We start from the raw sequence: 14,801 nt of genomic DNA, 5'->3' as shown, positions 1-14,801 counted from the left end.
GCGGACACAGTACAGGGGATGACCAGAGACTGCGGACACAGTACAGGGGATGACCAGAGACTGCGGACACAGTACAGGGGATGACCAGAGACTGCGGACACAGTACAGGGGATGACCAGAGACTGCGGACACAGTACAGGGGATGACCAGAGACTGCGGAAAGCACAGGGATGACCAGAGACTGCGGACAGTACAGATGACTGCTGACCTTTGGGGAGGGAGGGGGAGCGGGTACCTGAATTTGACAGGTACCCGCTCTTACTTCCGCAGAGTTTTTTTTTTTATCTTACCTGTTCCTTTATCCAGCCGCGCGCTGTCTTCCCGGCTTCTGTAGTGTGGGCGCTCGTCGGACAGCCGGATGCCCAGTGCGCATGCGCGAGAAGCGCTGCGCTTTGTGATTGGTCCGGCGGCTTCTGGGATCTGTCATGTGTCCCAGGTACCGCCTTACCATTCACAAAGAGCACTGCTTCTTGCGCATGCGCACTTGGGACCTGGCTGTCACGCACACTACAGAAGCCGGGAAGACAGCGCGCCGCTGGATAGAGGGACAGGTACGGTCCCACTGCAGAGCTGAGCGGCCGGCCCGGTATTCTGACGCGGCGGCGGTGGAAATACCGGACCGGCCGCTCTATATTCGCTCCATAAGACGCACTGACATTTTCCCCCCTTTTTAAAAAAGGGTATTCTCCTGGCGTGCCCACAGATAAGGCTCGGCGTGCCGGCTGTGGCACGCGTGCCACGGGTTCGCCATCACTGCTCTAAAGCTATAAAGTTTTGAGCTTGACATACAGTTTAAACCTTGCTTCATCTCTAAATTGTACAGGACACAGGAATTGATTGATTCTTATACCATGGGTTATATGCAGGGCCGGTGCTAGACTATTTTGCACCCTAGGCAAGACCAGCTACTTGTGCCCACCAAAAAAAAAAGAATGTTTAAAAAACAAAATATTAAATCAACAAAACCTGAGACTGTTAAATTCCTTTAATTTTCAAAAATAAGTGCCATAAGCTGCCACCAGCACCAATATTAAAGACAAAATCAGTGTCACTGATGGACTGTATCTGTGGCTTGCAGTGGCAGACTGACATTTGCAGTGAGCGGAGGATGGTGTATCCACACTCTGTGACAGATCCCAGGCTGGAATTCCTCAAGCAATTGGGGGAGATAAAACGCTGTGACAGCAGGCAGCTCAACACACACACACACACACACACACACAGACACACACACAGAACACCTGAACTAAGCGAACTGACACAACACACCAACGCTGACACAGTTCAGCAGGCACTAGAAGAGCAGACTGGGATGATGTCATCATTCACTAAGACATGGCACATCAGAGTCAGACATTATCTTCCTCCGCAGGCTCAACTTTGCCTCCGCTGATAAATGGGAAGAGAAAAGCTTGAACTCCACAGTGATCAGCAGCTGCCAGCCGGCTTACAGTAAGGGACTGAGTCTTCCTCTGTCCTTTCTTCCTCCCCTCTGCAGCCCCTCCCTTCAGTTGGAGGATCATTCATTATGTGGCGGCGTCCCACAAAGAGTGCCAGCCTGTGCTGCGCCCAGGTGCTCCAAGATGGCAGCGAGCCCTAGACAGTTGCCTAGTTTGCCTAGTGGAAGCATGGTCACTGGTTTTAAGCTGTTCACTTCAGGTGAATTGGACATTGGCAGAAGCGTTGCTGTGACCACCCCCAGAGCATCCATTTAACCCCAGCCATTTTGTGAGGCTCCAGTTTTTAGCTTGTGCTCTTTACGTGATGGAGCACTTCTGTTGGAGAAGATATTTGGTATATTTTTGCCAGTTTTACCTATTTTTAGAATTGACACTTCAATCAAGATCTGACTGCTTATTGCCATATGGCTCTGAGTAATTTTCTAACAAGATCAGTATATAGCCAAGTACTAATATATACAGTAAGTAAGATATACAGTTTTCAAATTGGTTATCCTCAATAAGTCCTTAGGAAAATTACTTGGACCCACAACAGTGGGGCCTGCCTGTGTTTTCTTTTGGAACTGGTTTCTGCGTTTTTGGCTCTAATTTTGGTATATGGCACAACAAGTGAATTAAAGTGACGGGTGCTATACAAGTCTACAGTCCTGGTCCATTCTTTTGGCATCTGAAGACTCCTTCATGGGGTATGCCCATTGGTACGGGCGAAGCCTGTACCCTGAATGGGACCATCGGCATGGACAAGGTAAGATAGGATTTCCTTTTACCTTTATATATTCGTACCTGGCTACACATATCTTGTTGGAAAATTACTTGGACTTGTAGTACACCCTTCATTATATCAATTTATCCTACAATACACACTGGAGTGCTAAGCACACAAGTGGTTTTGAAGGCACACGTTATGGCGCAATCTGTACTTCAAGTTGGGTTTTTTTTCCCCCTATATTGTCTCGCCTATTCAGCCTTAGAGGTAACATTAATATTAGGAATACCAAATTAATTTTGATGGTCTTTCCTTCCAACTCACTACCAGATGTTCTAGTTCCTGTACAACTCTTAACTGTGCATTTCTGGCTGCCATCTTTCATCGCCAACACAAGCTGATTGCTTGCTGTCTCATCTGTTGCTTATTTTCTCAGAGACACAACCACAGGACCTTGATTAGTGCCTGGGTTATTGTAATTCCTTTATACTGACACTTTGAACTCCATCAATTCAAAGTATTTCAGCAAGTTCCCTGAAGGTAAAGATCTTCACTTAGTAATGGCAGACTACAGGCTCTTGGAAGCAGAAGCAGGTGGGAAAAATAATGCGCATTTAGCTGCAGGTTGACAGTAGTTACCTTGTTTCGAAGCAAGGTTGTCCACCGATATCGCTCCATCCCCCTGATTCAGGCTCTCTCCCGGATGTGCAACATACAGCCTTTCTGATTTAAAGCATGGTTATCTTTCATCTGCTCCGGTGGTCACTGCCACTTCTAGAAACTGTGATTGCAAACAGCCATAAACACCCTCCAGCCACTCCTCACCCTAACTATATCCATGGGTTACATCCCGAATTGAAAAGCGTGCTTAGATATGCAGAATGCAAAGGGGATGCTGACATTTAAGTGGAGGCTGCTGAAGATTTTTCACCACCACCATTCTGTGATAATTCTTCACCCTCTCGCCACATGTTGGTTTCGGTGGACTCCTTGATTGAGGCAGTGCATACTAGTCTTTAGCTAGATACACCTAGTTCTACTCAGCCTACTCATATGTCTATAGTCACAAAATAGCAGTTCCTACAAAGCCTCTCGTTGTTCTTAATTAAGCCAGTTGGGCTCTATATAACCACTTAAGGACTGCCCACAGCATTTTTACTGTGGCCTGGTGGCCCCGCTGCTCTGGATCACGTACATGTACATGATCCAGCATGCCCCCTGCCTGATCTGTGCTGTCATTCGGTACAGCACAAGCCAGTTAGCAGGTCCCGGCCAGTAATGGATGGGACCTGCTAATTAGCTTAACGAATCGCAGTTCAGAGCCTTGAGTTTGCTAACAACACAGGGATCTGTGCAGAGTGCAGCAATGTGGCTGTGTTTTTCTCCTTGAGAAGCAGGGAGAAACAACAGAACATCTACATCAATTAGCAAAAGCAACACATTACATGTTTTTTAGGCACATAGTAAACCCTTTGCTTGCCCCAAGCTTTTAACCCCTTCTCAGCCAGTGTCATTACTACAGTGACCGTGTTCAGTATTCGCACTGATCACTGTATTGGTGACACTATTGATGTCCATGTCAGTCAGTGTCCCTCCTAGCCAGCATCAGTTAGCGTCAGATTGACCGGCACAATATCACAGCTCCACTATAAGTTGCCGGTCACTGCCATTACTAGTATAGTGGCCTAGTTGCGTAATTTCTAGTTGTTATACCATGGTTTATAGAGACTATACCTTTCGGACAAACCAATTAATATTCACTTATTGGGTTGTTTTTTCACCAGAGACATGTAGCAGAATACAATTTGACCTAAATTTATATGTACATAAAGTAATTTGATCTTTTTTCTTTTTGGAGATGTTTTTGACGGCCTTTTTTTCATTTACAGTGGTTTTAAAAAAATTATCACCCCTTTTAAAATCACATTTTGTTGCTTTGCAGCCTGAAATGAAGACAAACTGTGTTTTGTTTTGTACAGCTGTATTTACTCAGTGCATCTTATAACATCCAAATGAAAGCTATAACCCAACAACATGTCAGGAAAAATTCAAAGACAGAATCACTGTGTTGGAAAAAGGATCACCCCCTTGTGTCAATATTTTGTTGAACCACCTTTTTGCTTTAATGACAGCCTTTAGTCTGTTGTGCAAAGTTAGTAGGAACATATCCCATGTGGACTTTGCAATATTTGCCCACTCTACTTTGCAGAACTGCTCAAGTTCAGATAAATGTAATGGTGACCATTTGTGGACTGCAGTCTTCAAGTGATTTCACAGGTTTTCAATGGAGTTTAAGGTCTGGGCTCTGACTAGGCTATGTAAGGACATTTGCTTTTTTTTCTTTCAACCACTGTGTGGTCATTATTGCTGTGCTCTTTGGGTCATTGTCATGTTGGAAGGTAAACTTTCTTCCCATTGACAACATATTGTTTAGTGTTGAGGCCAAATATAAAAATTTTAGTCTCATTTTACCATAACACCTTTCTTCATGTATCCTCAGAATCTTCAAGGTGCATTTTGGCAAAGCTTAGTCATGACTGAATGTGGCCTTTCTTGAAGAGTGGCTTTTTTCTTGAAACCACATTTGTGAAGAATTTGTGATATTGTTGTCAAATGCACACAGTGACCACTCTTTGTCATAAATTCCTGCAACTACTTCAGAGTTGCTGTAGGTCTCTTGGTAGCCTCTCTGACCAGTTTCCTCCTGGCTCTTTCATCCAGTTTGGAGCAATGTCCTGATCCAGGGAAGGTCTGTGTTGTACCAAAAATACCTTCCACCTCTTAATAATAGACTTTGATGTGCTTCTAGGCATTGATAAAGCCTTTTAATAATATTTTTTTTTGTATCCATCTCTGGACTTGTGCCTATCCACAACTTTTATCCTGGAGATCTTTTGACCGTGCTTGCCACCCATAGTTAATTGTTTTCTTCAGCTGCACTAACAGGGACTGAAGTGCTGAGCTAATCAAAATAACCACAGCTGATCATAGTTGAAAGTCAAATGGATTTGTGTGCCATTGAGAAGGTGATTAGCTCCACCTGATTGAGTTTACAAGTCATTTTTAGGAGGGGGTGATCCTTTTTCACAACTCGGTGATACAGTTTTTTTGAATTTATTTTCTGACATATTGGTGTTATATCTTTGACTTGAATGTTATAAGTTGTGTTGAGTAAATACAGCTGGATAAAACAAAAACTGTCTGTTTTCATTTCAGACTGCAAAGCAACAAAATGTGATTATTTTAAAGGAGTGATTATTTTCTATACTCACTGTATGTAATAAAAAATAAAAAAACCAGTGGTGATCAAATACCACCAAAAGAAAGCTCTATTCGTTTGAAAAAAATGATTTAAATTTAATTTGCGTACAGTGTTGCATGACTGCTCAATTGCCAGTTAAAATAGCGCAGTGAGCTTAATGGCAAAAAATGCCCCAGTCATGAAAGGGTAAATCTTTCCAGAGTTAAAGTGGATAATGACTGACCCAATTCCAGAAGTTATTCACCCCTCCTTGCTGCCTTGTGCCCTATGGAATAAAAATTAAAAGGAAAAAAAATGGATTGTTCCCACTATGGAAGTAAGGGAAATCCCTCTAACAAATCCCAGATGACAGAAAAAAACCCAACAATAATTGTAGTCCCAAGCCAATTTTTAGCTCGACTTTCACTTTATTGATGGCTATAGGCAACTCTGTTAACTAAATCGTACAGTACAGGACACAGGCTTCATATTCATAGAGCCTGGGTTATTTTTGTGTAATTGGACACTGACAAAGCTTTTTAGGACACACTTCCTGGGCATTCCCCCTAAAACCCTACCCCACTTTGAGTGCTTGGTGTTTTGCTAGTTAAGATGAAGGACCTCATCTCCCTTACAAATCAAACACTTCTAGCTTAAAGCTTAACTTCAGTTTTCTCTCACTTTGTTTGGACCAAGCTGGTCCAAACAATTCGCTTCACTAACAGATGTGCCCGCTGTGAGCGCTAAACAAACTGTATGTAGCATTAGCTACATACAGTATAGAGCTCTGTATTCCAGCAGCTGGACATGGACTTGAGTGTGAAGAACTCTCAAACCATTTAGAGTGACTTCTTTCCTTGTGCCATGTCTGGGCGTGCTCCGAGCCATCAGTCTACCTCAAAGCTACAGCTTCTAACAGGAAGACTTAACTTCCATTTTGTCACACCCTCATGCGCTTGCATGGGACATCCTGCATCAAGATCCACCGTTGCTTGGTTGATGAGACAACTAATCTCAAGAGCTTACACCTTAAAAGACAAAGCACCTCCTGCACCAATACATGCTCACTCTAACTGATTTGATAGGAATTTCCTGGGCATACTGACTTAAAGCCTTTGTTGCCCAGCTTTTTAAGGCCGCCTCCTAGTCTTCTGTTCATACCTCCAATCTTCTGCGGGTGCAGTTTTTGACTGCTAGGTTCTATCAGCAGCTCTCTGATTTGGGTCTGTTGACCTTTGCTATTGTTGGGCCTGTTGGCACAGTTCTCTTTGCCTTGCTGTTGTCCACCCTTCTTTTTCGTTGTTTGAGGATATCCCAGGTATTATGAATATCCAGTCTTTGTCCTGTACTGTACAATTAAGATAAAAGGAGTTTTTATTTGCCTGTAAAAACTGCATCTTGAAGTACAGTACAGGCCAGAGGCCACACTCCCTTTTTTTTTTTTTCCTGGGATAATCAGCATTGTTGGGTACAAAACCGAGGACTCAGAGTAGGGTTGTAGTGTGATGCCCAGGTTGCATGTCTTTAAAAGCTTTGCCAGTGTCCAATCACCTGACAGTACCAGTCTATAACACAGGGTCTGTGAATATCAAGGCTGCTTCCTGTACTCTAATCCAAGATATGAAATTTACAGGTAAGTCAACATGCCCTTTTTAACCTATATGACAAAGAAAAGCATGTTTGAAAAAAAGGAAAAGCTTTTTGTATGCTTGACTTTAAAAACTAGAAAATCAGTTAGAAATAGCGGTACACTGAAATGAAAATTCTAGTGCCAAAACTTCAGGAATCATTTGGACAAAAACTGAAAGGGACAGTTTTGCATTAAAGTCACTAGGGGCGCGATTTTGTATTGAAGTCTATCGGATGCAGCATGCCATTATCGGCATCTTTTTTTCCATCAACAAAATGCAAATAACCCTATTTTCGGCCGATAATTTTCAGCGCTCCATATATTGGTGCATCCCTAATTAGAAATGCAAAATTCATATACCCGTCAGTCCAGACTAGGAGCTAGTAGATACATGTGGCCTGGGTACCTTGTGATTCTATAGAAGATACAAAATAAACATAATAAATGTCCTTTTCTGACGTGTAGTACACTGTCTACCTGGCTTTAGAATGTGTGTAGGTGAAATAGGCTGTTAGAATAAGTAGAGTGATGGAAATTGAACAGTTAAAAGGAATCAAATCTAAAGTTTAAAAGTGTAAAATCATTGATGGCACAGGAATATATTGCACAAGTTAAGTTCTGTTCTGTGATCATAATGGGCAAAGCAAGATATCAGAAATTGGCCAACACTATGTAAGGCTAGGTTCACACCTATGCAGTTTGCATTTGATCTGTTTCTGCAGTGCTTTTTGCAGTGTGTGTTGCCTTTTTACACTAATTTTTGTGGCGTTTTTGGTGCTTTTTCTTTTTCAACTTGTTGCTGGGCAAAATAAAATGCAAAACACATCAAAAACTCGCTACATGTTTTTTTCTGCAGCATCTCCACTGAAGTCTATAGAACAAAAAACTCAACGCACCAGGTGAAAACGCAGAGATGTGAACCTGTCACATAGGAAATAATGTTAAATGGACTACTATGCATTTCTGCAAAACGCAGCGGAAAATGCATAGGTATGAACCTAGACGAATATAGAGATATATATATATATATATATATATATATATATATATATATATATATATATATATATATATATATATATATATATATAGATAGATAGCCAGGTCATGCACCTGCTTATTTTAAGATCAATTAGCGTGATCCATGAGCTCTTTTCCTTGTTAGGACATGGTAATGATTAGGGAGTATGAAGGATAATAAAAAGCATTTACATCATCCAGTGGTGTTATGTTTTTCTGTTGGGTGACCTAGAGCTTGAGGTTTCCTTGGTAACAGAAATTTAAAGAGGGATGGAGATGTACCAGTTTGAGGGCAAGCTAATAATAATTAAGAACAGTTTGAAAATAAGTTGCTTTTGGATGTTTAGTGTTTTATAGTAAAACTCTCTGGGTTAGGATTCCTTCCGGAGGTCCTCTCTCTACAGTCTAGTGGAGGCTTTAAAATGGAAACTACTTTATTTTTCAGTGAGCATACATAAAAGTACTTTTAAATGCAGCTTTGCATTTCTAGCTGTTCCATATTTTCATGATTATGTTTCACTTACACATTTTGTTGACACTATTGCCAAAATGTATAGGGGGGGGATAATGCATTGTATTGGTATTGTTCTGTCACATGTTCTGTCTCCCTTTGTAATGTACAGCGCTGAGCGAACTATTGGCGCTTTATAAATACTGTATAATAATAATAATAATAATAAAGTATCTTTCCTGGACCAATGCTGAGATAAAATAGATTTCATAATCCACATAAGGAGTGTTTTATATTGCCCTAGCAAACTGTTACAATTTCACTTCGAGAAATCTAAAGGCATAATTGCTGTACTACTTTACTAAGCAGAAAGCAAAGTCTCTCTATGTAATGTGCAAATATGACCAGGCCCTGTGAACATACATGATTACAAAGTTTATTTTTTAGGGGGGTATTTTTCTAGCACAACAGCTTGTGATGGCAGTCCTCAATTTCCTAGTGCTTGTTTCAGTGGATCACACAATCTCTTATGACTGACAGTAGTAAAAAAAAGTTAGTATTAGATTACTTAAGAGAGAAAATGTAAAGGTAACACTAACACCGGACAACCCTGGTCCCTCCTGTACTTTCTTCTAGGGTTGGGGAGCTATCAGCATCCCCGCAGATGGTTTGGGAATTTGAAATCCCCACTCTTCTCCATCTTTGTGCAGAGCTTCTGGGACGGACCAGATAAATTCACTGTGACAGCACGGGCCAATCATCGATCTTGGAGAGCTGCACAGGGAAAAGGCAGAAGAGAGGGGATTTCAAATCCCCCCCGACCACTGGACTTTCTACGGTGGTGCTGACTGTAAGTATAGCAGGGGGTGGGGAGTCTCACCACTGGTTGTACACAGCCTCAGTCTAGGTAATACACTGCATTACTTGGGACATCTTTGTGTGTCTATATGCAGCATTAGCGAAGGTGCCACTGGCATGCACTAGTAGGGACATGGTGTTTTAACCAACAGGCTGCTTGTGTCTGATTTTATAGACTCTTTGATCATTGTGCAGTGGGCAGTATATATACTAAAAACTCAGTCTGAGTATAGGGTACAGAGATGGGAATAAGAAGCAGCACGCAAGTCAGCAAATATCTGGAAGAAAGTGGTATCTGTATCATGTTATTGGGTTATCTTTTTTTAACAATTGTACATTGTAAAGTCCATTGGTTAGTCCATTGTAAATAAAAGGTGAAAAATGCACTGTGTGAACAGTGTTAAGTTGTAATCAAATACAATATTGGAGTTCATAATTCACACATAATTCCTATAAAATTGTAGGGTTACCCATTTTGCTTGCTTAATGTAGTTGCCTATAGGATGTGGAGGGAGTGGAAGGATTAAAAGGGTTAGCTGTGGGACTGGCTTGAGTTGGAAAGGGGTGGAGCTGGGAGTGCAAGTGATTTCAAGGGAAAATCTATTGAGAGAAATATGGAGGCTTTAACTGCAGACCTTTCCAGTTTGACCGTCATATAGATCAAGTGCGTAGATTGGAAGAGGGGAGATATTTGTGTCGGTATTGGTTTCCTTTAAAAATTATCAGGAATTCATCCATCAATGGTTTACTGTTTTGGGTCCAATGGATCTATAGGTTGAAGAACTAACTGTTGTACTGATGGCTTGCCATGATTCTGTTTCAGATACCTCCTGTTCATGAAGTTGGCTGCCATGCAGCTGATGCAGCAGAAGAGCTCCTCACAGGAGAATGTTGGTTCCCTAGAAAATGGGGGTCCTGCAACCTCATCCGATTCATCTGCCAAAACTGAACCTCGGGAAAGCAGTCTGTCTGAGGACAAGATGGGGGACAGTATAGATGGCGAGTCCCAAGTCAAAGAGCTAGCTGAGACTGTGGCTTCCAACAACGAAGCAGGTAGAAACCTATTTACATTAGCTGTGTCTTCTAAGTGAACTTACTAAGCTTTCAGTATATGAGCTGATGTACAGTACATTTTGGGGAAGGCAGCTGTAATTTATCTGGTTCTTATGGCAAACCACGATTCTTTCATGTTGGTGTTGAGCTTTCAGTGTCGAAAATGTAAACTCAAGATAAAGAACTCTTTTGAAGAGGTAGAACAAAACATAATGCTATGTTCTTTTTTTATTATTAAATAAAGCTACAGAATTTAAATTTTTGTCAGGATGTGTCAGACTGCAAGTGTGCAATCCAAACGCACATGTTCCTGTGTTTAATAATGGGTGTGTGTATAAATGGGTGCTGCAGCAGTGACCGTCGGCTGGAACCGAACAGAATCAGCAAGGGAGAATGTCACCAGCACACCAAGGATCACCAATATGGTCCAAAAGTTTTAATAAACGATCACATAGTTACAGCAAGGCAACGTTTTCGGAGTCTCGTAGGACCTCTTCATCAGGCATGTCACATGCCTGATGAAGGGGTCCTGCGAGACTCCGAAACGTTGCTTTGCTGTAACTATGTGATCATTTATTAAAACTTTTAGATCCATATTGGTGATCCAGGATGTGTTACACATCCCTTATATAGAACATGGTTGTACTGTTACTTGGCTCACTGTCTTCATTCTATTGGTATATGTTTCAAAATTGCTTATACATGTTGTGTATGTATGTGTGTATATGTATGTATATATATATATATATGTATGTATGTATGTGTGTATATATAGTGAAGGAAATAATTATTTGATCCCCTGCTGATTTTGAATGTTTGCCCACTCACAAAGAAATGATCAGTCTAAAAATTGAATGGTAGGTGTATTGTAACACTGAGAGACAGAATAGCAACAACAAATTCAAAAGAAATGCATGTTCAACACATTCACTGATTTGCATGTACATGAAGGAAATAAGTATTTGATCCCCTATCATTCAGCAGGATTCTGGTTACCAGGTGTCTTTCATACAGGTAACAAGCTGAGATTAGAAGCAGTCTCTTAAAACGAGTGCTGCTAATCTCATTTTGTTACCTGTATAAAAGACACCTGTCCACAGGAGCAATCAAACAATCAGATTCCAAACTCTCCACCATGGCAAATACCAAAGAGCTGTCCAAGGATGTCAGGGACAAGATTTTAGACCTACACAAGGCTGGACTGGACTACCAAACTATCGCCAAGCAGCTTGGTGAAAAGGTGACAACAGTTGGTGCAATCATTCAAAAATGGAAGAAACACAAAACAACTGTCAGTCTCCCTAGGTCTGGTGCACCATGCAAGATCTCACCTCGTGGAGTGTCAATGACCATGAGAACAGTGAGGAATCATCCCAGAACTACACGTGAGGATCTTGTCAATGATCTCCAGGCAGCTGGGACCACAGTCACCAAGAAAACAATTGGTAACACACTTATGTCGACAAGGATTGAAATCCTTGGCCTAGCCAGTCTCCAGACCTTAGTCCGATTGAAAATCTGTGGAGGGAGCTTGAAGTTCAAGTTGCCAAACATCGGCCACCAAACCTTAATGACTTGGAGAGGATCTGCCAAGAGGAGTGGGCCAAAATCTCTCCTAAGATGTGTGCAAACCTGGTGGCCAACTACAGGAAATGTCTGACCTTTGTGATTGCCAACAACGGATTTGCCACCAAGTACTAAGTCATGTTTTGTGAAGGGGATCAAATACTTATTTCCCTCATGAACATGCAAATCCGTGCATAATTTGTTACATGCATTTCTTTAGAATTTTGTGTTATTCTGTTTCTCAGTGTTACAAAACACCTACCATTCAATTTTTAGACTGATTGTTTCTTTGAGTCGGCGAACAATCAAAATCAGCAGGGGATCAAATACTTATTTCCTTCACTGTGTGTGTGTGTGTATGTATGTATGCATATGTATGTGTGTGTGTGTATGTATGATATATGTATGTATGATATATATAAGCTCTCCTGGATTGTAAGCTCCAAGGAGCAGGGCCCTCCTATCCCTCTTGTATTGAACTGTACTGTTGCTGTATTGTCTCCCGTTATATTGTAAAGCGCTGAGCAAACTGTTGGCGCTATATAAATCCTGTATTATAATAATATATATATATATATATATATATATATATATATATATATATATATATATATATATATATATATAGATAGATAGATAGATAGATAGATTTGTGTGTATATGTGTAATGTATTATCTTTTTTTTTTCTCTTTCTTTTTTTCTTTGTAGTTGATTTGAAGAGTCGAGAGGTAATTCGTAAGGCATGTCAGGCTGTTGGCTCAATTAGTGAAACATCATTTGATATTCGCTTCAACCCAGACATCTTTTCTCCAGGTACTCAGAGATACTTAACATTATATGTAAAAATTGTAGGGGTCAACTGTTTAGTGCTGTAAAGTGCACTAATCTAGTACTGATTTTGGTGCAGCTATCCATGGCATGCCAGCTTGCCGTTTTTGTAGCAAGTTGTGTGACAAGTTATGTGACATCACTCAGAGGTATTCTACTGTAATGGCAAAAGTGTAAATGGCTAGAGTAAACCTTATTTTTAAAGGTACCAGTGTATCCAAAAGTGTTAACATTGTTGTATTGGAAGGGACTAACCAGTACCAGTAGATTGTGTTCATTAACTTTAAAGTGCCTCTGCTGTGCTCCCCGTGCCCCAAGCAGCTTGTAAAAGTGTGCCACCATGTAAAAACTTCCCAGTTTTGTACGTGTGTGTGTGTGTGTGCCTCTGCCAAAATACCTGCACTTCATTATGAGATGATGGTGTGTAGTGTGAACCTGGTAGCTGCTTGTATAGTTTTAGCGGTTTAAAGAGGACAACAGAGGCACTTTTGTTGTGTGGTGTGATCTTCAGACATTGGATGCTGCCTTCTATCTTAGTCTAAAGTGGGTTCAGTATGTTTCAGAACCATGCAGGTGTACTTTAAGGTCACTAAGAAATTCTATGTAACACAAAGACCAGACACCTCTGTTCAGGTCCTAGAACTGCACGGTGATCTGTAATATTTTTATTTCATTGTAGGGTTGACATTTCATTAAACATTTACATGCATTTTAAAGGTGAATGGGAAACTCGAAACTAATATATGCCACTTACATGTGTATTTTACTACAGGTGTGCGTTTTCCTGAGTGTACACAGGCAGAGGTGCAGAATCAGAAACAGCTGCTGAAGGATGCGGCCTCTTTTGTGCTGACCTGTCAGATTCCATGTTTGGTAAGAATGTCATTAGAACATGGCCTCCATTGCATTATTATGATTACGTATTTTAAACGGCAAGCAAGTGTTTCTCTAATGTAATCGCAATACAGTGATGGTCATATTGATACCAGTAAAACAGTTTTTAGATATTTGTGGTTTTTTTTGTTTTGTTTTTTATTTGGGATAAGTTTATTCAAGAGCTGGAAAATCAAAATGACAGTGAGTCATGTTACATCTTTTCTTTACAGAATGGAAAACAAAGGAAGCTGGTTGTTTGCCACTGGGCTACATTTTCTCAATTTTCCATTTTGGTAAATTACTGATAGCAAAGTGAATAAAAACACAAATATACAAAATGAATCCTTAGCATTTTTAGCAGATTCTGTATCTGTCTAAACCTGCTGCTAGTCAGTTTGTTGTGAGATGACTAAGTGGCTGTGCAGGTTGCTGGGGGTCAGCTTAGCAACTTCATGACTGAGCCATTAGATGTTGTATAACTCCTAAGACAAGACAGAGGCCTTGTCCTTGTTCTTTTTCAGTACGTGTTTTCAAGTGTTCTCCTTGAGACTTGCAATTTACTGTGTCTCTGGACTGCCGAAGTCTGTAATCCTACTTAGGAGCCAGTCATTTTTTTGTTTCTGGTCACTATATCATAAAATTTGCCACTATATGGAGGCATACTCTCCTTGTTAGAGTGGTTCTTATCAAGTCATAACTAATAATGCTGCAGGAAAACCAAATAATTGCTCTTGTTATGATATATATTAGTAGAAGAGGCCAACACTTTTTTTTTTTTTTTTTACTTTGGCTATATTTTTCATACAAGACCACACACAATAGGCAGGCATATTACTGTATATCTATTTAGTGGGTACATTTTTGTGTTTGTATACTAAGTTCTCTGCATGACAATGTGTGATTGTGTCATCCTTTACAGATTAAGGACTGCCTTGATCATAATGTAGTTCCCATGGATGGAGCCACCTTAGCTGAAGCAATGCATCAGAGAGGAATTAACATGCGCTATCTTGGAAAAGTTATAGACATTGCCAAGAAGTTTCCTGTCCCATCCCAACTAGATCATGTCTATGTAAGTAATGAAGTCAATTGTTTGCATCAGATTGCAGGG

At 40.7% G+C, this 14,801-nt stretch overlaps 1 protein-coding gene across 2 annotated transcripts in view; it reads left to right on the top strand.

Moving 5' to 3' along the window:
- The window catches only part of CLUH (CLUH binding protein of NUMT mRNA), a 103,935-nt gene that overhangs the window by 50,737 nt on the left and 38,397 nt on the right, over positions 1-14,801 (top strand). For both annotated transcript variants that reach the window (XM_089683774.1, XM_089683773.1), the window contains exons 11-14: positions 10,190-10,419; positions 12,695-12,799; positions 13,587-13,687; positions 14,610-14,762. In XM_089683774.1, coding sequence (XP_089539900.1) covers positions 10,190-10,419; positions 12,695-12,799; positions 13,587-13,687; positions 14,610-14,762 — 589 coding nt within the window. The remainder of the gene's footprint in view (positions 1-10,189; positions 10,420-12,694; positions 12,800-13,586; positions 13,688-14,609; positions 14,763-14,801) is intronic.

The sequence above is a fragment of the Staurois parvus genome, unplaced genomic scaffold (assembly GCF_062004578.1).
Source record: "Staurois parvus isolate SC_StPar_1 unplaced genomic scaffold, SC_StPar_1.0 ptg000321l, whole genome shotgun sequence".
Taxonomy (NCBI): domain Eukaryota; kingdom Metazoa; phylum Chordata; class Amphibia; order Anura; family Ranidae; genus Staurois; species Staurois parvus.
The sequence above is the reverse complement of the archived record's forward strand: the minus strand, read 5'-3'. Positions and strand labels throughout refer to the sequence as shown.